Raw genomic sequence first — 27,983 nt, forward strand, 5'->3', positions numbered from 1 at the left:
TAGCGATTGTAAAGCTTAGGTCTGGAGAAATCGCTCGCGGTTTAGAGACAGTTAAAGAAAAAAAACCAACGAAAAATCAAATGAACGACAGTCTTGAGAAGGGCTTAGAAAAAGCTTTTAAGGAAGCCAGCGGGTCCGGCCTGAAATGCAACAGGAAAAAGATGTGTTAGTAATGTTAGTTGGGTTATCTTGCACGATATAAAAATATCTTATTGACTAGTAATTTCGTTGAATTAGTTTATTATAATACAATTTAATTATTACAAAATATTTTTAGAGTTAGTTTTAGCTGTATCGAAAAAAATTTCTTTAACACAACAGAGATGACTTGTATTAGGTATATATATATTGTATAGGTCTTCTGATAGATACAACATTTTAGATTAGTTCTTATTTGTTAGAGCATGAGATAGTGAAATTATTCTATGTTATTGATAAATATGTCCTATAATTAAAATACTACTACTACATAGACTGCTAGAAATGTCTCTGAGTATTCGATCAATCTTAGACCAGGTTATATATTTCCTAAGACAACCTACCTCTTCTTTTTGTGCTTGTGCTTGTTGCTGACTTTTTAGTTTGGCTTGAAGGTTTCTCACAGACCTGAAAAGTTATTATATGTAATTAAGGTAAATTTCTAGACAAAACGACTAATAAATTTACAACTAGTACGGGGCATACGATGTTTTGTTTTAATTAAGATTACGCAGAAATGGTTCTGTTAAAAAAATAAAGAAATATGTAAAAATACATATAATAAATATAAATCTTAATATATATATTTCTTGTGTGCGTGTGTATGTGACTCAACTCCTCCTAAACGACTGGACCGATTTAGACGAAATTTTTAGTGTGTGTTCAAGGGGATCTGGGAATGGTTTAGATTCACAATTTTGTCCGCTGGACAATGTTTTTTTAATTAATTTTCAATTTATTAGTTGTTGTTGATTTTGGAATGTTTTACATTGGATCCGACAGACGGCGCTACCATCGCAGTGTCAAATTTTAAATAATATTCGAATTTTAATTTTAGTTAAAGTTTTGTTATCATTGTGTTATATCGTGTGTGACCATGTGCTGGATCGTTAGATATTGTCCTAACATTTGAATAATAATTTTCATCAAAATGGCTTATTAAAAATTGAAATTTTGAAATTAAAGACGTGTAGACAGGACAACGTCTGTCGGATCCGCTAGTATATTTATAAAAAATGTTAATTTGGGCTTTGAAGTTTAGTTTAGGTGCTAAAAAACTAAAACTAACTATAAAGCCAAATGAAGAACTTACTGCTGCAAATCCATAATTTGTTTCTCTTTCTGCGCCTGTTCCTCTTGCGACATCTGTACTAGCTGCAACAAGCGTTCGGTCTCCGCCGATAGCCTCTTCGACTCCTCTTGGCTTTGACTGAGCTGTTTCTTAACTTCTTCAGCCTCCTTCTGCGTGTCTGTGAGCTTGCGATTCATTTCTGTCACCGCTGCTGTGCTTCCGCCAGCCTGAAATACGATTTTTTTTGTAAAATCATCTAGTTTTGCGAACGACGTAGAGACTAAACTATTTTAGTACAGAGATGAAAACGTCTAAATCGGATTTCGTAATAAAATATCAATGTTTTTTCGACAAAATTTTTATTCTAAGCAAAAAAAATAACTCGGGATTATCTTGTATCTTCTTGGGATTAAATTGGACTAGGTTAAGTCTATCCCAGTCCAATACTCCACGTAGTAGAGTTTCGACTTCAGATACAAGTTTCTTCCATTATTCATTGACAACAGCCCGAGAAATACCTGCCCGGTCAGTGTAAAGAGTATCCCCAGTGCTGTCATATTAATATTAATTACTTAAGCCATTTGACTATTCAAAAAAAAAAAATAAGTGTGCATATCGCATGAAGAATCTTATTTTACCTTCCTCAAAGATGCCTCCATTTGGTCCATTTGTTCTTTTCTCTTCTTCAACTGTCGATCTAACTCCGTAAGTGATTTCTCCTTCTCCTCTACATCCTTCCGTTTGTTTTCCACCGCTCTTCTGTTGTCCTCGAACTGCTTCCTCGCGTCTTCTAGCTTCTTAAATTCTTCTTGCAACTGCCTCTTAGCCTGAGCCGTATCGTCCCCAGCTTTGGCGCTCTGTCCAGCTTGGAGTTTCTTGTTCGCTTCTTGGAGTGCGAGCTGTTCAAATATTTCCGTATTACCATTCATTTATACGACAGCGTGGGAAATGATAGCGTCCCTTGTGAATACATGACATAAATCAAATAAGCTAAGAGCCTTTTTCACTATCAATTAAGCTCGTTATAAAGTAAAGTTTAACTTTGCAGTAAAAAAGACTCTGTCCACTACTATTTTATAATTTCCATACAAGTGCTATCACAACCCACATTTACATCATACCATTCGAAATATTTACAAATAGCAAAATTAAGTATAAGCTTAACTGTAATTATGATCTCTTAACAGATTATTTATTTGTACAAAAGTAAATGGCAAATCATAATTGCAGCGTTATAATGATAGAATAAAATAATTTAAAACATCTTTAATTCACAACACAATACACAGTTGCATAGCGATGGCTGAAAGATACAAAAATAATTAGGCTGTCCAGTAACCGGACGTGCCTAGTCACCGGACATATGGCCATCAACCGGCCGGACATATATCCAGGACAGGTCAAAGCGTCCAGAAGCCGGACAAAGCATTGCACCGAACATTGCCAACCGATTGTATCGTGGATGGTGCGTAAGGAAATGTCAGGTGCTTGCCGAAACATTTACATTCATGAAATTTGACGCCGCTTTAATGATGAAACTAAATACGAAATGAGGGGTTGGAGGATGCCCAGCGGCAGGAGGCATGCTATACAACAATGTATGACCGATGATGACATGAACATTGAAAACAACATACTACTGACACCGGTGCAATGATCCGCGATGCGGTTCAATCGAGTTTACTGTGTCGTTCATATTTTAGATATTGCGAAGTTTTATCCTTGCAGCATGGCAAATAAGTTGGAAACTGAATTAAATATAATGTATTTTTTTAATAATAGAATTTGTAGCACGACGTAAATAGTAAAAAATACTGTATACGTTTAAATTAAAATCTAAGCATAGAAAAGATATCTAGAAAAAATTATGTCAATTTGTACGTTTATTTTGACAGCATTCCAAAAAATCTAAAAAAAGATAATTAGAAAAATATATTTTTTAAAGAAATCGAGACAGAAAGAGTTAAAGTGTGAAACAACTCGAGTGCATTAGCTATTACTCGTTTGCCAAGCCGTATTTGAGTCAAACTCGATTCAACCCCGCATAGCCCTCCCGGTAACTATCGGCCGGGCGATCCTCCAACTGACCTGGCTCTTCTCCAATTCTTGAACAAGCATCTCGAGCTGTGCCTGGCAACGTTCCCTCTCCACAGCGAGCGATCTCGCCTCAGCTTGAGCCGCTTCAAGCTGCTTTTGTACGGACTGCACGTCGGACGGTCCACGAGCTTGCAGCTGCTGCAATTGATGTTGTTGAGCCTGGAACTGTTTCTCTAATGAGTTTAAGCGCTGTTGGCATTCCGACAACGCTTTTTCAGCTGCGATAGCTTTTGTTTTCTCAGCTTCCACGGCCGATTTCCATTTATCAACTTCGGCCGCTTTCTTCGCTTCCTGTTCGGCTCTCTCGGCTCGCTGTCTGAGAGTATCTTTCTCTTTTGTAACAGCTTGCATTTGCTGTTGTAGTTTAACGATCTCTCTGTCCCGACTCTCGATAATCGATTTTGCACCGCGTTCGGAATCTTGTGTGATTTTTCTTTGCTCTTCTTGAAGTCGTCTAACTTCTTGTCGCTGCTTTTGAAGTTCTGTCTCCGACGAGTTAAGTTCTCTCTGGAAGTTTACAAGCATATCTTGAGACTTTTCTAATTGAGCAACAAGTTGGTCACGTTCGATTGTCAATTGTTTGGTATCTGCTTCTAATTTGACAATCTGCTTTTCAATAGCATCAGCTTGTTTGTCACGTTGCTCGAGGATAGAGGCCATCTTTTCTCTATCTCTCACCGATTGGGCGAGTTCTTGTTGAAGTTTGACTAAAGTCTCCTGTGTGCGGTGATCTAAAGTGCGTTGCTGTTGCTCTATGTTACGTCTTGTGTTTTGTATTTCCGCTCTAAGGGCATCTCTTTCTTGTTCTATTTGACGCATTTCCAGTATCGTTCGTTCTAAACGCTCGTGCATTCGTCCCAATTCATTGGTCATTCTATCATATTCTACGCGTGTCGTTTCGTTCGTCTCCTGATACTTAGAGAGATGCATTTGTGACTTTTCAAGTTCCTTTGCTAGGCGGCCTGCCTCCATTTCTGTGGCATCTCTTGCTTGTATAGCCTTCTCTAATTTATCACGAAGTCGTTCAATTTCAAGTCTGTCCTCGGTCCTAGCTTTGTCACCCGCAACAGCTTGCAACTTCATCCGTTCAATTTGTGTCAGTTCTCCTTTCAACCTTTCATTATCTTTCTCTAATTGATCCGAACGCAGTTTCAATTTCTCACATCTATCCCTGAACTTTTCGCATTCAATGTGAGCTCTTTCGAGGTCTGTTCTCTGTTTTTCCATCGCTGTAGATAATTTAGTGACTTCGTTCTTAGAAAGTTCCAGCTGTATATTGACTTCATGCAATTTTGTTTCTGCCTGCTCTTTTTCCGACTGAAGACGTTGGATTTCGGTTTGCGATGCCTCAAATCGTTCACGATGCTTATCTAACTCCGCTTGCAATCTGCTAACTTCAGTACTCCATTTATCCTGTTCGAATTGGTATTTACCTCGAAGGCCTTCGGTGCGCTCTAGATCGGCCCGGAGACGGGTAACCTCCTCTTCAGCCTTACGCGCCCGCTCCAGTTCTAGTGTTGTCTTCTCTAATCGTGTGCGCAGTCGTTCTACTTCTAGTTTTGTCCTTTCGTGTTCTTCTTTAGAGTCGTGGTACTTTCCATATCGTGTTGCATATCTTTCTGCTTCTTCACGAGCACCAGATGCATCTGTCTTAACCTTGTCTAATTCTGCTTGAACTCGTCTCAACTCTGCAGATGCTTTATCGTGCTTGTCGTACATTTTTTCAAGTTCTATTTGTACTCTGGCCATTTCTTCTTGTGTCTTTTCATTTGACGCTTGGGCTTTACCACACTGAGTCATTGCCCTATCATACTCAAATTGCAAACGTTCGCTGTCAGCTATTAATTTGTCGTTTTCCGCCTGGAACCGGCGCAGTTCAATTTGACTCTTTTCGTAGCGATCCCGTACCATTTCGATATCGACACATAATCTATCCATGTCTTCTTTGGCTTTTTCTTCCTGTTCTTTGGTCCTGCCAAGCTGTAAAGAGGCCCTATCATACATTTCCTGCAATCGCGCAGATTCATCTTGCAATTTCCTAAGATCGTCTCTAGATTTTGTAGATAGATGCACTTGTTTTTCTAATTCAAGTTCTAGTCGATCTTTGTCAGCTTCGAGTATGTCTATCTTATTTTGTAGTCTGTATATTTCATTCTGGGATCTGTAAATAAAAACATACTGATTGAATATAAATTACTTTTACAAGAATATGAATGGCTTTTGATAGACAAGACACAAGACAACATATAAAATAAAGTACCTATCATACTTCTCAAGCATTTTTTCGTATTCTTTGTGCGCAGAATCTTTTTCCTCTACGGTCTTTTGTGAAGTGTACAAAGCTTTGTCTAATTTCTCTTTCATTATTTCTAATTCCGTGAGGGCGTCATCTTTTTCCATCTGAAAGCATAAAATTATAGTCCTACAGTAGAAGTTGTTAAGATTTTTTTTAAAATCGATTTTCTTATGCAGATCATAAAATAGAGAGAAGAAAAATCGGTAGAGTAAGTAATGTTTAAATTTTTCTGTATTATCGAAAGTATTTTCATAATATATGTCATGTATAAAGTGCATTTATCTCAAAATTATCAGTATAGTTCAAAATTAACTGTTGTAATTTTTAAATAATTACGTAATTTTCCACATTGGGACGTGCTCTGACTAAATTGGACAATAATGTAACTTTGCATTGCTTCGATAAATTCTCTTAAGTCCTGCTAGCGCTAGAAAATAACCGTCTGTCACTTAGTTGACTCAATTTAGGCCAAATTTATGAGTAAAATGTGTCTACTGCACTTGGTGGAGTTATACTTTAACTTACAGTAAGCTTCTGGTGCTGTTGATGTGCTTTCTCCCATCGTTCCCTAAGAACATCTAGTTCAGTTGCAGCGCTGTCTCGATCTCTTGCTGCACGGTTTGCTGCTGCTGCCGCTGCCTCTGCTCTTTCACGACTACTTGCTGCTTCAGCCAGTGCTGAATCTCGTTCTTTTTGAATGCGCGCTATTAATGCCTAAAAATAAATATTTATTTCAAACTTGTTTTTATATATTTTATTTTAGAAATGATTGACAATCAATTCCTTTTGGTTTACGCATATTACCCCTAATCGTTACTTAATCTCACGAAAGGCTATCACTATATATATATTTTTGTAGATGTTAAATCCTACAAAACTTGGCATAGTTAATATTGTGAGTATTACATTTATTTAACTAAAAACTCTTAATGAGGTGATTTATATGCGTATCGTATCGTAATCGTTCAGCGAGTTGGAAGTCAAATGACCATCGCATGCATTTGACTTTCATCATATCTTAATCAAAAACTGAGATACAACGGCCAAATTAAACCTTAAATAAGTTAAACTTAACGCTATAAATATTCATATCCTATATTGATCGCACTTTTATTAGAGAATAAAATTCGCGCGCACTGACATCGTATTGCTTAACATTAATAAGTAAAAAATATATTTGTAGCGATGCGCGCCAAATGTGTGGTTAAAGCTTTAATAATACGATGTGAAATCAGATTAAATTTGTATTATATACGTACAAATTTAGGTAAAAAAAGATTATATTGGTAATAATAGTATAGAATATTTTATATTAATTCAGGCACGCAAAAAGTCTTGAATCAAGGCAGACGGAGAGCGATATTTATGGGTCTGCCAAGAGTTATGTCGTAATAATGTCCTTATTGTGAGTTCGCAATTGATATTAAAAATTCCGCGTGCTGTATTATTCAAGAGTAATTCATAGAATTATTTATACAAAAAAATTTTTGAGTGCAGCAGGTACCAAAGATAACACATTATTTTATATTCCCATAAAGAAGCTAAACTCTGTAGTGGTATTTTGACTGAAAAGTATGTTGATACTTGCAAGTGTTCTATGTTTATAAACATTAAATGGTGAAACAGGATTCTTATCAATTTTAATATAATTTTTTTTTAATGTTTTATTCATATTAGAAAAATATATAATTTGATATCTTTGCAATTAACCAAAAATACCAAAGTAGTTAGCGGTATAGATAACTAATGATAATTAAATAAAAAAGTAGGGTGAAGTATAAACTTATAATTTTAATGGTTCTTTTTAATTTAGATTTAATAATACTTAAAGTGTTTTTTATTATGTGAAAAATACTTAAAACTTAACAAATATTACATATCTCCAAATCACTTAGCATTAGGACAATAACAATCATTATCGTCAGTTTTTGTCGTTAAAGTCTATGCTGAAATTAATCCTTTTAACTGTCTAGATAAACATGTATTACATATTTACATTGTAACATGTATTACAGTGAGAGACAGTTACTGATAATGAATGCTGAAAATTTGTATGTTGAGTTATATGGAAATTTAAAGAAAATTATAATGACATTTTTAAAGTTCCATTATAGTATTAGTTCGTTTATCACTAAGGGTCTATTTCACAATGTATGGATGAAGTACCAAATTGCTATGCAACACATAATTTATTCGGAAGATAAAAGTTCCGAATAAGAAACTTCACTTTTCATGACGAATCGCGCTATCTGACAGTCGTGTAACGCAACTATTGTGTTTATCCTACAAATAATACGGACATTGTGAAACTGACCGTAAATCTCATAGAATATGACCATAACAATGTTAATATAAATTTTGTTGGCACAGGAAAATGAACTTACTTGTCCCTTCTCATGTTTGTCTCTAAATCTGTCTGCGTCGAGCTGAGCTGTGTCTCTTTCTTTCTGAAGACGAGCAGCTTGTCCCAAAGCCTTATCCAACTGCGACTGGAGTGATTCGAAATCATAAGCGGATTTCTCCCGATCGACTTGCAGCTGTAGAAATTGGTTTAGAGGTATAGTTATGTAAATTTTGTGGCGCTACAACATCTTTAAGTCTTGACTTCAGATTTCTGAATCTTTTTCATGATCATTTTTTAAATCTAATAGGCAAGTAGGTGATCAGCCTTCAGTGCCTGACACACGTCATCGACATTTTCGGTCTCAGACATGTCGGTTTCCACACGATCTTTTCCTTCACCGTTCGAGCAAATGTTAAATGCGCACATAGAAATAAAGTCCATTGGTGCACAGACGGGGATCGAACCTACGACCTCAGGGATGAGAGTCGGACGCTGAAGCCACTGGGCCAACACTGCTATAAGTCTTAAATAAAGATTTTATTTTTTTGGTAGAGTATGTAGTATATGAATATCTAAGCATATATGTTTGATACCAAGTAATACTCGTTATTACTTACGCTACATACTAAAGGATTACCTTTCGAACCTCAACAGCACTCTTATCTAGTTTTTCTTGCAACTTGTCGATCTCTGAGTGAGCAGCGTCTAATGATGCTTGGAGTTTATCTTGTTGTAATTGCGCCTTGCCTAATGTGGCCTGAGTTCTTTCAAGTTCTTCACGAGCTTTGTCCAGTTCAGCTATAGCCTTATCTCGTTCAGAGTGGAGACGACTTACTGATGATTGCGCCCTGTCAAATAAATTTGAGTTATACGTTATATATCTACACACTTTGATGAAACAAATTTAAATGTCGACCATAAAGATCTCTTTCTTGTATTATTAGGTATTAATTTAAAAGATACAATATTAAAGTTAAACTAATTATATAAGTATTGTAATATCAGAAAGTTTTTATCAATATAGTGATAACAATTTTTAAATAAAATTATGACCGTTATAGTTTGATCAGTTATTTCATATGTTACTAATTATACTTTATTTTATTTTAATCTTAGATACATATTTAAATATGCCACAAAAAGATCAGTCATCTAATAAAATTGTTTGCGTCGTATCTTTAAAATAGCTAATATCATTAGCTCAATAAATGTTCAAATTTTCGACATAAAGCTGAACTTAAATTATCCGAAGAACTGAAATACTTAATAAAACTTATTCCCTCGAACAAAATTATTTATCAAAGTCTTATCTTAATCGTTTCACAGTAACAAAGTACGAATTTTCAGAATATTAATTATTATAAAACTAAAAAGACTTAAAAACCTTAATTTATAGCAATTTTCAGTATCAGATTAAAGAGGCAGGATGGCATTCGGAATACCTTGTGTCAACCTGTGACCATGCAAACTAAACTGTGTAAAGCACGCGAATACTATCAGTATATTGAATGTAATTCGTATTTGACATTTCCGTCAAGCAATTCTTTATCAAACAGGTTGTCTCTGCTCAAAGCGTTGGGCTCGAAGTAAGTACTTGAACATAAAAGCCTCTTTTAATGTATTTACGTTTCAGTAAAAGAAAGTACACCTAAAAATAGCATTTTTCAGAATCCGTCATTGAATCAAACATGAAATGAATTTTTTTTAAACAACACGGTATTAGTTACCAACTCCTCATTTCTTCATTGTATGTAATATTTAAAGTTTGTTATGTCGCTTTACTATGAGATATAATAGAATTATGTATATATTTGAGTGATTAGTATTAGTTTAAAAGAAGGAAAGCTATTGTTACAAAGACTGGTCGACTGCTGTTACTGGATTTTTCCACTGGAAAATACTGCGGTTACAAGCACATGTACGGACTGTAAACTTAGGCTTCTATTAGCAAGCATAGACAATTTATATTTTCTAATTAAGTTACCTAAATGACTTTGACTGTGCATAGTATAAGAAACTGTTAAGATTGTACAAAAACTTACCGATCATATTCCTCCTTCAAGCTATCCTGTTCAGTTTGTGCATTTTCTAATTTGGCCTTAAGACGATATACTTCTCCTTGAGATTTCTCTAACTTCTCTTGCAGGGCACTGGCCTCTACCCTAGATCTTTCTGCATCGGCCTGTGTTACTCTTAGTTCCGCTTGGGTTCTTCTTAGCTCAGCAGCCGATTTATCAGCCTTTTCTTGAACTCTGTCCAGTTCTTGTGATGTTGTCAAAGTACTTCTACCGAATGTTGTCTGGGATCTCTCTAGTTCATGCTTAAGTCGTTCATTCTCCAATTCTAGACGAGCTAAGCGCTGTTTCGCGGCTTCCCAGTCCGCACCGGACCTACCAACTTCACTGGCTGCCTTGTCTAATTCTGCTTTAGATTTACCTAACTCAGATTGCGAGCTCTCTAGTTTAGCTTCAAGTCTATCTTTCTCTGCTTGAGCTCTTTCAAGTCTAGCGCCTAGTTTTTCAACTTCACTTTCTAGTGCATGTAACTTCATTTTGTAATCTGCTATTTCTCGTTCGTGAAGCTCTCTTTCTTCATTCTTTTCGTGTTCGGCTCGGTCTCTTTGTTCCCTTAATTGTTGAATTTGTTTTTCTTTATCCCCTATTACTTCTTCAAGGGAAGAGAGAGCCCCTTCAGAAGAACAATGATGTGCTTGCATTGCATTCAATCTAGCTCGAGCCATATCAACTTGATTATCTTTTTCCTTTAGTAAGTCTTCTAGGTTTTCAATCTAAAATGTCAAATGATATTAACTTATAATTCTTACAAATAAAATTAATTATTAATTACCTATAAAATTAAGATACTTCAATTAATTAATATGTTACTTAATAATGAACAAATAAAACAAATAATGGCTACATACCTTTAAAAAAATTAAACAAAACACTAAATACACGTAGCAGAACTAAAAACAACTGGAGCAACACTAGAAATATAAAATAGAAAATAAATATACGCAAAAAGTAAGAAAAATATTTATTATAAATAGCACTACTTAAATAATTTGTAATATAATAAATATACTTGGGGTTAGGAATTCTAATAAGAACAAACGAGCGGAGCAGATCGGAATAACACAAATTTAACAAATACTTAGGGACAAATATTTAAATCTGGTGATGAAATATCATACATATATTATTAATATAATTAGGTTTAAAATCATTATTGGATCTCTTTATCTAATTAAAAAACATTACCTAGTTATAAAAGTTTATTCGAGCACACTGTACCTTTCTCTGCAACACATTGATTTTTCTGTCCTTGATCTCCGAATGGTCTCTGAACTCTGCTAACTCATGCGCAGCTGCTAATGCTGTTGCAGTTTTCTTCTCAACCATCCGACTTTTTTCATCCAAACGAGCTTTTAGTTCTTCAACCTAAAAAACTCTTCATTTTATAAAACTTTGGAGAAGCATTTTGCACATGAGTAAAGTATCACATAGAAATTTATAAAATAGACTAATTTCTTTATACTTTTTTTATTATACGGGTTTGATATCCATTTCAATTAATTACCTATAAAATAACCCGTTAATTGTATTTATTTACTAAAAAAGACATACGTCCGTCTGCAACATGCTGTAATGTTCTTCCTTTGCGCATAGCGACTCCTTAAGAACGGCTATATGTCTTTGGTAATCTTGGTGTTGCTCCTCCAAAGCCTTCATCTTAGCAGCCATCGCCAAAATCTCCTGATCTCGCCTCTGAATCTCCAGCCGAAACTCATCCAACTGCTCATAGCACCATCCCGATTATAAAATTAAAATAATTCCAAACAATTGATTAGTACAAACAAAATGTTGAATAGAGAAATCTATCTACATAGGCGAATAGTGATGGCGATAATGATAATGTTAAAAATATGCTACTTATTAGCATGGAATTACTTAATTTCGTATTCATACAAGCGGCTCAAGCGTTGTTGAGAAATGTTTTCAGCACCTGTAACAGCGCCATGGAAGACATTTCAACCTTAAACTACATGCATTTATTTTACATTAATTCGAGCCGATAGACGTTCTGGAAAACTTTCCATTTCAACTAGTACTAGCGTTAATATTGTCAAGCTACGGACACAAGAAAGTTTTCCAGCGAAGGGTGGAAATTTTAAATACGTCGTCAATGAACGGGCGCCTACATTGTGATACGTTTATCTACCGATACTGTGAAGACGATGACATGACGGCTAAATGAAGAGGTCGTGTGAGTCGCTATACTAGTGATGGGTGTCTGGCGCGGGACCAAGCTATACTGGACGATGAGTTGCTATCACACCGAAAGCGTAACACGTTAAACCAATTTACAAACGTAGCTTACGACCTCGACAGTCTGTTCAGTCTAATACGGTGACAACGTTATCTCACACGATTCAATACATTAGATCCTATTTAACAGTCTTAACATTAACAGTAACAAATACATCGAGTCGCGGCTGCGGTCACAGGGTGGTGGCGAATCTGTAGGGGCGGGCCAGGTAGACCGGGCGGTCGGGCGAGCGCAGCGGCCGCCCGTCGGTGGTGACGCGCACGTCGTCGAGGAGGAAACTTACTTGTCGCTTGAAGGGAGGGTCAGCCTTATCGTAAAGCGAGGCGTGCGAGGGCGCGAGCGAGGGCGGCGCGGGCGAGGCGAAAGCGGACAGCTCGGCCTCGAGCAGGGCCACCTGCCTCTCCAGCGTCGCGATGCGCGCCTCCTTGGTCTCCAGCACGGCGGTGAGCGTAGCGCCGGCGGAGCCACCCGGCAGCCCGGCGGCCGCTAGCGCACGCTCCAACTGCGTCTGCAGCGCTCTCAGCGTGTCCGCCGTCGCCTTGAGCTCCTGCCACATCCAGTCGGTCAGCCTCCCTCCCGCCGCCCGCAGCCCGCAGCCGTCCTCGCTTTGGCCTGGGGCTGCGCTCGGCGCTCGGCCCCACCGACGCAGCCCCATCCGAAGCGGTTCAAATCAATTTTAAACAAGTCAACCAATGATTTTTACGAGACGGTCTCCGCTAGGGTATGACGGGTCGCATGGTCGTAATGAACTAGGCATGCAAATGTCGCGGGGTCGTGTGGCCGATCGAGACGTCGTGACGTGGGACAGTGCGTTGGGAGAAGCTTGGAGTGGAAGGAAGCGTTCATTGAACGAAGCTGGATAACAGAAGGCAACGCGAAAGACATTCGGCTGGAAATTAATGAAATGATACTATCAAGAGCAACTCTAATAGAAACAGTGACTTTGATAAAGGTATCACAAAATAAAACGCCCATGTGTATTGAGTACACTTAAATGAGAAAGCTGTGATGTGCAGATCAAATAGATTGTGCAGGATCAAAGTCTACTGGTCAGAGAATTATTCCGTTGAGGAAATTTCCTCGATTACGGGGAATTTCCCCCAAGTGGATTAGCTTCATCTATTACATGCGATACGGACATTCATCAATACTGCAACAATTACCTGTTTTTGTGCCATCGCTTGCATTTGTTGGAACATTTGCCTTTCTTCCTCCTTACCTGGAAAACCAATTTAGTGGAATACCTTATAAATCTCATAGTGTCCAATTTCCGTTTCTATCTTTACAAACAAAAGAAAATTTGTAGTTTTAAAAAAAAATGGATATGATTTTATTTTGTGAGTGTGAAGGGAAGAGACTGTTGGTTCTACTTTTTATTTATGTAGCGAATTATGAAAGCTAGAATTAATGTTTTTATTTATTCCAATCCAAACAATATGATACTCAATTGATGTTTATAAATCTGACCATTAATACATTACCTATTACAAATCCTGTATAATAAATATATAAATTACAAGCAGCATTAATTTTTATTACCTTATATATTTTCTAAAAGTAATAAAGAAAAAATTAAATTTCAGACTGAAATTTTTATATATCCATAAACTAAACTCACCCATTCCCTTATTCTGAAGCATTTCAAGTAGTTTCTTAATACTTTCATCTCGGGCTTGTAGCGTCTGTTTTTGAGTTTCTATCCGTAATTCCAGTTCCTAATCCAAATTAAACACATTACTCATAATCAACACAACACTAGCACTAGCAGTGTAAAAAGTTGCTGTTAATATTTTCAGCGTCATTCGGAAATTATTTTAATTCTCATACCTCATTTACATTCAGCCGTAGTGAGCAGGGAAGTGGGCAGGACGAGTGTGTAAACGCGATACTTACGACCAACCTGCCAGTCCTGCCCACTTCCCTGCTCATTACGGCTGTAAATGCGGCATCAGATTGAGAAAAATTTTAAATACCTTAATAGTATCCCTGAGTATGGCGATCTCCCTTTGCAGGTGTTCATTTTCTGAGTACAGCGCTTCCAATTGTTGTTGTAACTCAGGTGCAGGTTGTCGTAACCGCAATCGTAGCTCTTCTTCCAGTTGACGTACTAACATTGCTTGTTTCTAAAAGAATAGCACTAGATTATAATCTTTTGTTATCATTTATCTATATTATACAATATAACCTTTGCGCTGAAGAGTTGTTTACTAAATATTTATAGGCCTGAAATGAGGAATTTTATATGGTATGAGTTCAAATATTATTATTAGAGTTCGTTAATTTATGGATTTTGGTTGTCTATAGATCCCCATGCTCTATTTTTCTTATGACCCAACGCTTACCCTAACTAAGGTACCTAAGATAAAGTGCACGTACAATAATTGCCGAGTACAGAATATGCAGAGCCTTTATCGGGACGACCATTGTATATTGAATATTCAGCTCGATTACGTAATCACTTCATACTGCTGTAGGCCTGATGTGGGTAGTAATAACAATCTAGACAGAGATTATTATTTACGAGATCATCTCGACCTCATCCATCTAAAAATAGGGCATTACAATGTAAATAATGATCATGTGCCTAATATCTAAACGTTGTTTTATTTTGATACACAGAAATTAATTCTAAGAAAGAATAAAACTGTCGTATTAAACTTTGTCATAATAAAAATACGTCAATAGGCGAAGAAGTGTAATTTATATTTAACAAATACGGTATTTTTGTATTGAAATAAAATCAAACCGATTTTTTTAATTAATAGAACTGACGGTATTGGATATATCGTGAACAATAACGGATTCTATAGCATAGCTAACGATTCCAGAAAACATATAGATAAAACAAAACCCCTTATTCTAACATTGGGTTTTTGAAATGTTCCGGAAAAATCAATTTAGCCCGCGTCCGCTTTTTGGCGAGCATTGTGGAGAACACAAATAGTTTTCATTGTTTCGCATGTGATATTAGTGCATTCTTTTCACACAACTGTTTGTACAGATACAAGCTATTGTTATGAGATGAAGATTTGTGGATATTGTATGGGGATTATAATGGATGATTTTTATAATTATTTACGAGCTGCTTTAAGATACCCAAAAAATAAATTATCTCAAAGATTTCTAAACTCATCATGAAAATCAGCTTTAAAATCTCTTATACATTTTTCGCATAATTTATGAATTATTAAAATAAAAATTGTGCGTCTATATACAAAAATTATTTAAGTAACAGCTTCTCTCACTTAACAATTAGTTTAATAAATAGTAAATACTGTAAATTAAAGAAATATTAAAACAATCCACCTATAAGGTTTTAATTTAATTCATTAAAAACATTATACTAATATGATACATTCTAAACACGTTTAATTTTCTATTTATATATACCGAAATAAGTATTATGATAGGATTAGAGCTTCTTATACGATGTTGTTTTGTATCAACTTTCTATTGCTACGAAGCGCTACGCAGGCCTACGCACAACGGCAACCCTAATTTTAAAGGTCGATACGTTCAAGGACGTATCAAATATGTATTATATATCAGATTTCCTACTTATATCAACGCGATGTCGTGTTTGATCACACTTATCGACTGTAACTATAAACACAAAAATATACTAGACAATACGTTTCATAAGAATATTTAGCTAATTTTTATAAATAATTATGATACAATTGTTGTGGCATAGATTACATTTTTTGATGCGTTTTATGTTTTGAAACCTCCTCTTAAACTTTTTTTCCCCAAAATTCGATGTTTGTGCTGTACATAAGATCTGTTTTAAGTGCGGAATTAAAAACTCACTATAAAAGAATATATGTTTCAATTTAACGTGACTTTTAGTAGACAACATTTTTTGTTTCGAATGAAATATAATAAAGCGGCTAAGAATATAAAGAAACAAAACAACAATCTAGCACTTGGCTCCAAAGTTTCTTCAACAACTTAAAAGTGGCAAAGCTCAGTCGCTCTTTAATAAAAGGATTCCAGCCTTATTCTCGGTTTGTGCTGTTTTAAGAGGAAGTGAATTGCCCCTTAAAAACAAGATGGCGGAGGCTACTGACCCCGATAAAGTTAGGTTTCCGCCACACCACTCAATGCTAATGCGCAACTCCTGAAGCGAGTTGTACAAACAATATTTCTAAAAATTTAATATATGCTTCGACCAATAACTTATATTATAGTGTATTTATTCTCTAAAAACGTAATTTATATATGTAATTACGATTAGGATTGGAAATAAGTATCTTATAAAGTATAGTTTATGTAGATCAGGGTATATAAATAAAAATATCCAATCGTATGTTTCATGTGGATACAAAGTACACAATTATTACTAATTAGTAATACCCGGGAAAGAAAACATAGTATGACACTGTTTCGCTCTTAGTTTGACGAGACCCTCAACATTGCCTTAATTTTAACTGGGACGTCCCGTTTTCATCCTTGACAAAAACCTGAGATAACTGTAGTTACTTGACACGTTGATATCCGCTAAAATACCTTGAGAAATTTTGATGAAACTTCATATTTTAATTAGATGAAATTTTCTGATCCTAATTAATTCAACTCCTAAAGTGTTCAGTTTAATACAATGATTTTGTACAAACTAACAGACCATTAATTGAGCAATAACTGCATCAATATATATTTCGTTTATAACTGTGTGTACATAACAAAATTGGCTTTGTATTATAATTAAAACCCCCGGTCTGTACCAGACAAAGTAACAGCCTTAATGGCTAGTTTAATTGAGGTTCCCATTTCCACAGACAACATAAATAGAACTGTCCTAGCCTCTATTCAGATGGCGCTAGTGCCGCGCGCCATTGATCGCCCGAAAATAGTACAACCGGTTACGCAACCATTCAATATCGTACCCATTTTTTAATGTGCTTATGGGTAACGATCTGTGCAGTTGACAGCTGTGTTGCTAGATTTAAAAATTCAATTAAATAAAGCCGATTCCAGTTCCTTGGAAGATAATTAAAATATATTATTTTAGATTCGATGCTCAATTTGAAATGACAGGGAGTGGCTAAACAGATCCCCTTTTTGCTATAAATAATAATAGCTTAGGAACAAACCAGCAGAATACGGATCAGGAAACTTACTTAACGTTTCTTACATCCTTAACTGTGACACTTTATACACCCAATTGGTGTTGCCATTTTCGATCGCAGTATTTTAATGGCAACATTAAATACTTTATGTCTCGTAAATGTCGATCGGCGGTGATTGGGTTGCGATATTGTTTATTTTTAAAAGTTTTCTTGCAATTTTATTATAATTTAATTGTATTAACAAGTGTACTATGTATACAGATACATATGCACATACAAATTAATATGTTAAAGAAATCATATGGCGTCTGCCTCGGGTTTCCTATATCTGAATTTATAATTAATACCAATGTTCTATTCGTACATAGGAATAAACGATGCATAGTATTACTGTGATGAATAAAATTTGTTAGCTAGATAAAGCTATTTTGCAAAATTAAAATTATATTTATATAACTTTACAAAATAGTTCACATCACAAATTATACGTTATTTTCTCGCGGTATTAAATTTTCTGTTGTACCTTTTCACAGGCGAGTAACTACTTACGTATAAAGATTGAAGTTTCTGAACGATGTGAATTTTTATTAAACAAAAATATGACGAACAATTTATGGTAAAATATTTTCAATTTACATCCAATTTGGAACTTTGATCAAGGTTTTAATACATTATTTAATAAAATGCGATGCATGTGATTTATGATGTCTGGATTTTTATATAAATTCTTTTCTAATCAAATAAAAAAAATATGGACACTTTGGAGTACTTTAGAATTACATTAAATTTTATTTGTGACTAACGAGTATGTGTATACAATAGATATCGGACCATTTTAAATCCGCTTGCAGAAATCGTGGTCTGCTTGTTCCTAAGTATTACTGGCAAGGAGAATGTTACGAAACATTTAGCAACACGTTAAAGAATGCCTTTTTATTAGTGGAGCTTAAGAAATGTATTTCAAAAAGGTGTGACAAAAAGGGTTACTATACAGTTAACGATCATTAAGTTGATAAAAAGGCCTGGGACTAGACAGGCTCACAAATATTTGTAGTTAGTAATATTAGTATATTGCATTAATTGTCATTATGTTACCAAAGAGTTCTAAAATTGAAATTCAAAAAAAGTTTTAACAAGCAATTTTTTTGTTTCTAACTGGACAGTTTAAAATATTTTCAGTGTTACCCACGTACACGATGTCAGAGTAGATAATCGCTAACTAAAAATCAATATACCTTAATATTCTTTACAAATACATATACCTATATACATAGGTTACGTCCCTGTATTCAATCACGTACAACTAAGTAAACAGTACATACAGTAATTACTCCGATGTCAGTGTTTACTGTTCACAAGTTCGGGATAAATAGATATTCCCCGAGGCCTCAGTGCAATATATCTGATTGCTTCCTTTAACACTCACTTTTATATAACTGTGAAGAGCGAAGAAGATAATAAAAAAAAAATATTTTACTGAAGAATTGTTTAGTTAAATAATGAAATATTTATGTTTTAAAATTTAATACAAATAATTTAATGTATACCTACATTTAACTTTTTTTATGTAATACGTTTGAGGCGGAAAAAACATATTTTACAATGCATTATTTTTATTTTTAAACCAATTCCAAACATTTATTGTTTCGTGACATACCTTACCTACCTAATCTTTGAATTATGATGCGAATGAATCTTTACGTCACAGAGGCGACACATCTCATAATGCACGACAAAATCTTTCTTGAAGAAATTTTTTTTCCTAAGAGTTTTCTTCCCATATTAAAATGAGTGAGCACTTCTTTTTATATTAATAGTAATGTATCATTATATCAATATCAGTAACCACTTCATGGTACGTAAAACATCTTGTACTCCAGAAATAGCTATTACATCATGAAACAAAAAACGACGGTTTGAGTCAGCTGTAAGATATAAACAAACTAATAATAGCCCCAATTATGTCTACATAATCCATAGATATGGAACAGGTTGTGATTTTTATACGAAACATGTAAATTTAAAGCGATTTTTCTAAATCATATATTGGTTTTGAGATGGGATGGATTATTGTTATTTTGTGTGTGTATTTTGTTTATAATAAATGTTATATCTGTCTGTCTGATATCATAGTAATTTTATAACATAAGTCATTTTGTACGAGGAAGCGATTCCTGCTGACTTGCTATTCAAAATTTTCTCGCCGATTACAAGGTCACTGGCAAAAATCACAAACATATTACTGTTTAGAAAAAAGTCTTTTTCATTTTAGAAACTTGACTTCTTTTTGCAAAATTTTATGAAAATCTATGTCTTTTATGTAGTCTAAATTTAAAAAGCAAGAGCACTATATGAGCACTGTTCGGCTATGCCATCGTTTGATATAGTCACCTACATAGAACATAATAAAAGCTATAAATAGATAGATAGTTTTAGAACAATCTGGGTTAAGTGCTATCGTGTTGAACTTAGTTTATATTCAATCGATCATCGGACGGAACTATGCCAAAAATGTGAGATATTTACTCCAATTTTTTAAAAATAAAATTTAATTTTTTTCGGAGAATAAATTTTACTGCATTTTTAGTGTTGGTACTTTCGTTTTATTACATACATTATTATGTGCCATAATACTCACCGTAATAACTACAGGAGGAAAGGGATATAGAAAATAAATTTTATTTCGAATCATTACAAGTATACATTGTAGCCTAGAGTACCGATATTTCAATGAAATGGTCAAAAACAAACTAAGTCTTAAATTTAAGCGGGTCTAATGCGAATCTAATGGAATTAAAGTATAATCCCTAAGTCATTTTACAATACTTTTATTTTTATATAAGATCTCTATAATTTTTTAACGAAATGAAGGAGTTAGTCATTAGCAGTTCACTTAACAGCTCATTACCAATTCAGGCAATATATCAAGTCAACAGGTTTCTGAACGCTACCATACCTGACACGCCTCCAGTTGGCTTCCCGCCAAACCTGACAGTCGTGATGGGTAACCACAGGTTAAGTAATAATCTCTGCCAAAAATTGCTTTCGATGTAGTTTGCTATAGATATTATATACTCAAGACATTGGTATTATTGTGACCATACAGCTTCCTCAAATATATATATATTTTATAGAACAGGTAGGAAACGGGCAGGAGGCTCACCTGATGTTAAGTGATACCGCCGCCCATGGACACTCATATGAAAAAGAAGTTGCGGTCTTTCAAGACGGACGTAATAAATGATTTATTTAATGTCATCCAATTACAGCAATAAAAATTACACTGTTATACATTTCACATTAATTGTTATTTATAAAATAGGTTATAATGCAATACTGTAGTCATAACTGACGATTAACAAAAGACTGAAAACAGCTCCATCTGAAAGCTTAATGATTCATTTCCCTTGCTCACTTGTGATAAAAGGGCATCTGTCTGGTCAGTATATATAAATATATTTGATTATGTATTTTTTTTAAAATTAGTTTAGTGTTAATAGCAGAGAATTCTATTTTTATTCGTTACTACGTTTTAATTTTGGACATTTATAGGACTTTATAAAAATAACAATTATATGAGACCAAGTCACGAATATCATACAACTAAAAAACTATAATAAGACTTTAATTTATTTCTTTTTAGTAAACAAAAACCAGCTCGACATTAAGATAAGAAAAACATGTTATGTTCGTAAATGTAATTTTCGGAGCTTTTCTTTTCTACATAGTTTTGTTATTTAGCATATTAACACGCAATATGACTTATGTTTATAGTTAATAAGCGACTTTCAATGTTTTATACCATATTCAAAGTTTGTTATGTTTAAAAATATAATCCTAGTAAGCTGTTTCGTTTTAAAACCGTAGCTTTAATTTATTTTAAACTAGCTGACCCGGCAAATTTTATTCCGCCTTAATGGCAATAAATAAGCAGTTTTTTTATTGAAAAAAATACAAAAAAATTAAATACCTACATTAATCATCTATTATTATTTCTCTATTTTAGTAGATAGGTTGCTCTTCACTTAAGTACCTTGTGATACACGACATTTTTTGTTTTATTATCAGGCGCAAAAACAAACAACGCAGATGGTCTTCCGACCCGTGAACATGCCACGTATAATTAATTGACCATGGGAAAAACATGAATGTTCTAGATTTAAACCACAAACTTTTAAGGATTGGCCTTGTGATTTGTTGATGGTCATGGCAAATGAAAGACTTGAATTTTCCTATCATTATCGTAGCGTAAATTATAGTGACTGACGTTTCATGTCAAGTCACACGGGAATGCTGTCGAATGGGATAAAAAGTATCTTATGTCCGTCTCCTGGCTCTAAGCTACCTCCATACCAATTTTCACCCAAATCTGTTCTGCCGTTCTTGAGTTATAAGTGGTGTAACTAACACGACTTTCTTTTATATATATAGATTTAACTGTAAATATTTTGTTATAAAATATCCTTTTTACATTTTCACCGGATTCAATATGTCCGTTATTAAATATATAACAGTAGATAGCTCACACAAGCAATAATGTGTAAGCGTAATCTGGCGTTTGTGTCAGTGCAAATTGACAGTAATTAAAAAAAATAGCAACACAATTCAAGTGCCATTTTTTGTTATATCGCCATATAACAAAAAAATATCCGCCGTTCATTTGGAAAGCAATTTCTAAAAGAAAGATCAGAAAGGTATCAAAATGACTCAAATGCATGACAACAAGTTACACGTAGGAATTATTGATATTATATTGTCACAGTGTTGTTTTATATTTGTATACTAAAGTAATCTGGGCTTGATAGTATATTGCGTGTAAAATCTATTAAGCCTTTTATTGTATTGTAAGATTAATTTGAAGGGCAAATGAGATGATAGTTTTCCTGCCTGAAGTTACGTAATACGCATCGAAATTCATGTTTGAAAGGATTGTTGATATCTTGCATTAATATTTGAATTGTTCACAGAGCACAGCAATCATAAAATAGGTGGTTTTCGTAAAATCGAAAAGATAATTTACGTCATTATTTATATAATGATTATTCACAGACGACGTCGCAGGATAAATCACTAGAAGTATATAGCGCAGTGCAGAGGAACGCTGAAATAAGACACATTTGTATTCTAGAAGATATTCAAGTAATATCGTAACATTTGACGTTATTTTAGCATTGCCAAAAAAAGAAAACGAGCAGGCAGATAACGAATATTTGCCTAAATTCTGTGGGGTGTTATTTTCATATATTGCTTAGTAGAAATAAAAGGCTTCATGACTATATAATAATTTATTGAGTTTATATTTATATCTTTTTTTTATAAATTCACGGGAATTGTCAATCATCAATTAGTTATGTAAATAGCCATATAAGGCGATAGTGTATAAAAAAAATCTTTTTAATATCTTGTCACATTTATCGGAAAAGAGCTTTGACTGAAAACTGGGCGTATCTCATGTCTTTTAAAATTCAGTATAATTAAGAACTACACAAAACGTTTGCTCTCATTATTTCAAAATGATTATAGATATAAAGATTTATATACTTGTCATGTGTGTTCTAGGCTTAATATAGTTTTATTTGATAGGATATAACAGTAAAAAAAATTAATTGCTTTTTTAAGAATTAGCAGCACGGTTAACACGTGGCAATAATCGTTATTATTTCGGGTACTCTATAAAGTATTAAGCTATGACATCATCAATAGCAGATTATCATTGATCGAGGTTAACGCTCGCACGTCACACTGTAAAGTGTGTAATACTGATTCAAAGTGAAATCAATCCGATTATGTCTTTTATTTCAATCTTTTTTACCTCCCACGCGAAAACATGGTTTGACGAGTTACTGTGTTATGAAATAGAATTGTGTATTGTCTCATCGATGTTAAAATTGTTTTAGAATGTTTTATCGTGTTTATAATCTATGAAGATACATTTTTTAATGTATATATTTCGTGAGAGTGATTATTTATTTAGCCATAACGTTGGCAATCATTGTAAAATGATACAAACTAGACTCACAGTCGCCTTTAAAACCTTCATACATGATCAATAGATTCTATCTACTACTATCGACATATTACGCACATAGTAGCGATATTGTGTATATTATGTGTTTAATATTATATATGCACTTTATTCTATTTTATTAAATGATTCTCGACATTATCGTATTGGCATAGTCTGTAAGATAGTGATAATGTATGTATTTTTGTAATAATTAAATAAATAGACTAATTAAGATCCAAATCGGGTGTATAAAATTAAGTGTTATTACATGTTAATAGCTTTTGTTGGGAGAAAGCATCTCCAAGCTCTTAAGAACGGTTTATGTGTGAATTAATTAAGCTCTTAGATGCTATGCATTGTACTTTAATACATATTAATTGATGCAGTATAACGAAAGTGCTATGCTGCAATTTTCTCACGGCCAGACCTGCGGCTTCGTTTGTGGTGATTAAAACGCGTTATGTTAACTTAAGAAATGTTTAATGATATAATCGTTTTTATAATCAAATTGGATTGAATATTCATTAAGTCAATTGTTGTGCTTAAGTCTTACTCTCCTACAAAGCTTTATATTTAAGGTTTAATTGTGTTTGCACTAGCTATAGCCTACTATACATGTTTGGAAGAAATGTTGCACAGAGGCAAAACTCTATATTCGTAAAGCAAGCGAGCGAGCATCTTGCGTTTATGCGTATGAGATTCTAGACTGATATTTGTGTGTAAGTTGTGTCTCAATCGTTCCCACTTCAGGTTCGCGATATCGTGGAGATCAGTTTATTGATGCTGCTACAACGTGTAAGCAGTACATCCCATGTTAAAAATGTAGGTTAAAGTCTAGACTTATGGCGACTATGCCTACATTAATCTATCCTTTGGACTCGCGCCAGAAGGATCTAGGCCCAGCCAAAAAACTTCCTTAGTTGCGAAACAGACTTCAAAAGTGTAATTATTAGTTTAGTATCTCAACTGATATTGATTAAACTGGATCAAATAATGATTTGAATACATATACCTATATAGTTTTATTCGCTTAAGATTAGAATAGCTATTGAAATGTATGTATAATATGAGAAATAAGGCCATAATTTTTGTTTATATCTTTATATCAATTATTTCTCTCTAAAACAGGAAGACATCCTAGATATGCTGTGTTATGTCACAGCACGTATAGCATGAAAATGGCTTGGATGGGGCTATTAAAACTGTGACGAACATACACACGAAATTTTTTGTCTAATACATTGGTAAGTTTAATATAGCACGTATTCGTTTACATCACTATGTTGGAAAAAATCTACAATTTAATAACAAAATTAAAAGACGTACTAAGAAAAATGAAGTAGTTACGACTTTTAACAGAATTAACGGAAATCACGTTCACTAAGAAACTTCTCCAACTAGAGCGAGATTGCCAACGATTCTTATTGTTAACAGTCAATCTTCGATCACGAGGAAGGAGAGTAATATTAATATTATTTTAACCTTTCATTTACTCATTTAACTGCACGAAGATTTCAATATTATAATACACTTAAACAATTATATCTGTTATAAAAATAGACATATTTGTGTAGAAAATTACCTCTTACTACCTACTACTCCTCTTACTACTACTAATTGAACTCTTTAAGAGTTATGGGAGTGTGAAGTGCTTTCCTCAAAAAACGAATAAATATCGCAAAACTGCGAAAACATGCTGACAAAATTAAAGGTACGCTACCAGAAAAACGAAACTTATTAAATAGGTTTTATTTTTCGATTTATAAATTATTAATGATTATTTTTATTACTATATGTAGCTTAAGAATTATGTAAATAGTATGTTTGTATGTTGGAAATAAATATATTGTCAGCGGAAAAGATATACTTATAATTAACATTAAACAAATTTAAGCCGTAACCAAATGTGTTTGATGATGTAATTTTTATTATTACATCGCCGTCACCAAAAATCTGTTTTATTGTATTAAAGGATGAAAGGACAATAAATATTAGTTTTAATAAATTTTTGTTGTTTGTTGATTTCATAAGTGAAGATAATTGTGTAGTTGGAAAAAAGCAAACATAATTGAAACGTAAAGGAATTTTTATAAACTATTTATCATTAAAAATATACATATTTGTTTTGAGTTCAGTACACCTTTATTATTATTATTATTATTACACCTGTTACACTTATTAAGATTACTTTACAAAAATGAGGTTTTACTTAATTTATAAGTAAAGTTTGAATTCCAGACAATGATTGGGTTAATTTCGAAAATACTCAAAGAAAATGCTGTTAATTACATTTGCGTAAATCAATAAACCGGGATCATAAAATAAATTATCCATGTTATGAATAATGGCCTATTTATGACGCTGTAAGCACTTTGTGGTGTCGGCCTATTTTCCGGATGGCGACGCAAAAATTGTTGCCAAATCCGGGCCTATTATTTATTTCTTGATAAGTACAGAGTTATAAGTCAGCCTTTTACAGTATTATCGCTTATTATGCTACATCCTGAAATTATGATATTAAGCATAAAACAATGCCATCTTTTCAAATAATCTATTAATTGAAAATCTAAGATAGATTTTTTTTTATTGAATATATAGCTACTAGGACACATTTCTGTGTCCATCCTTAACGATACCATAATTTGTAACGTGGTATGTAGATCACCACTCATATGAGACTATAATATTGAAACTTATTTATTCGGTGTTGCCAGTATGGCAGCTGCCATTAGGCATCGTTGCGCCGTGCAATTTCCTAAAAATTCAGTGAGCGTGTACCGGAGTTCGTAATTAATGTTTTTCTTTCAATAACGTACTGAAACTGTTATTGAACGAGTCTTAAGTGGAGGTCGTTGAACCTAGTTTATTCGTAACTTGCGATCCGCTCAGGCATCGCACGGTTACGAAATAAAGCAGCCGGTACCAGTCTACTGGTAACATTTTCTGTATTTATTATCTATTAACTGCAGTAAGTGACAGTAATATTAATGAAAACGTTTGATTATATAGAAACGAATGGCAGGAAAAATCAAGACATGAGTAAGTAGCAGGTATCATAAAGTTTATATTAAATGTTAGACCAGCTACAGTGTATCTTGGACGTGCGTCAAATTTAGGGCAGTGCTATTGTGTTAGCAAGTAGGTACGTGTTAGCATGATGACCTCATATAAACTGAAAGACCCCTGGTGGGACACTGGGTAGTGAGGTAAAGGGCAGAAAATTTTTAATGACTTATTATTCTGTACAGGCCAGTAAGACAAACCGAAGCAATTTTTGTTTTTGCCGGAAATCAAACTAAAAAATCCATGTTAACTAGGGGACTTACATAACTTCACGACTATAACGTTGATGGTGTTCAAGAAAGAATTATTATATATCGGATTAAAACGCTTTTACTAATTAAATTATCAACCATAATCAACACCATTATTTACCCGTGACATTTTAATCCGATAATAATAGTATATATTTTCGTAAATCAGAAAAAATTAAAGGTTTTTCTTTTTACATAAATAACCTCTGAGGGCTAATAAATTGTAGTTACCTACATTGCTCTACGACGCGTAGCAAGTATCTCGTAGCGCCGACTTTAATGCGGCGTAGCGATAATGTTTAATTAATACTCCAGCGCATTATTAAAACATTTCAACTTAATATTTAAATTTGCTTGATTAGCTTAATATGTAAAATAAAACGCTGACTTTGTGGTACTTAAGTGCGATTTGAAGTACAGTAACCATACTGTGCTTCAATTTTTTTTATAATAGAACAGGGAGCAAACGGGCAGGAGGCTCACCTGATGTTAAGTGGTACCACCGCCCATGGACACTCTCGATGCTAGAGGGCAAATGCAAATTAAATAGTTTGCTGATTTTGAAACGTTCTTGCTGGTGTCATCGTTCACATTTATTAATTAAAGAAATAAATGAATGAATACTTCCTGACAGCATGTCCATAGATTTTATAATAACTCCATGTCATTTAGATTATCTGTATTATATTTATATTCAAATATGAAACTTGACATTATCATTATTAACTTCAAATAAATAATTTTAGGTTGTATTTTGGCAGTGCTACTGGGTTTTACAGTTAAAATATAATTGGGCCGCCTCGAGAGGTACTCCCATTGACCTATCAGAGTGACATCAATGGAAGGAGTTCTTAAGCATGCGTACCTCGCCCGACGCCGAATGCCAGGCGTAACTTCCTTCAAATACTATGCATTGTAATATCGTTTATTACCAAGTTCTTTGAAAACTCCCCCGAATTGCATTATACAACTATCAAACGGTTTTAATCAATGCAAGCCACTGACCTGATTCTCCTGATTGAGCAATTTGAGCTGATCGTTAATAAGGCTGTATTTCGCACTTTCCTCTTTCCGCAGCGCTCGTTCCTTTTTCAGTTCCGGACTCCAGAACGTCTTTATACTATGCATACTGGATCCTAATTTTTGGTTTGTCAGTTCAAGTTCCTTCTTCAAGTTGCCAAGTTCGCGCTGTAGGTCGGAGTTTTGGGATTGTAGTTCGCCGAGGAAGAGCGGTGGCGGTTCTCGGCGATAGTAGTC

General features: G+C 34.2%; 1 protein-coding gene across 1 annotated transcript; it reads right to left on the bottom strand.

The window, feature by feature from the left end:
- Positions 1-23: 23 nt before the first annotated feature.
- LOC110993363 (myosin-4) lies at positions 24-27,983 on the bottom strand. The gene is made up of 17 exons (XM_022259591.2): positions 27,732-27,983; positions 14,310-14,459; positions 13,955-14,051; positions 13,500-13,564; positions 12,620-12,883; positions 11,634-11,801; positions 11,301-11,447; positions 10,050-10,795; positions 8,645-8,855; positions 8,048-8,200; positions 6,189-6,377; positions 5,628-5,767; positions 3,359-5,528; positions 1,909-2,169; positions 1,292-1,497; positions 543-606; positions 24-140 (listed from the first exon to the last, which is right to left on the bottom strand). Exons 1-17 carry the CDS (start codon positions 27,852-27,854, stop codon positions 105-107), a joined length of 5,190 nt encoding a protein of 1,729 aa, XP_022115283.1. The 5' UTR covers positions 27,855-27,983; the 3' UTR covers positions 24-104.

This window comes from Pieris rapae, chromosome 7, assembly GCF_905147795.1.
Source record: "Pieris rapae chromosome 7, ilPieRapa1.1, whole genome shotgun sequence".
In the NCBI taxonomy this organism is placed as follows: Eukaryota; Metazoa; Arthropoda; class Insecta; order Lepidoptera; family Pieridae; genus Pieris; species Pieris rapae.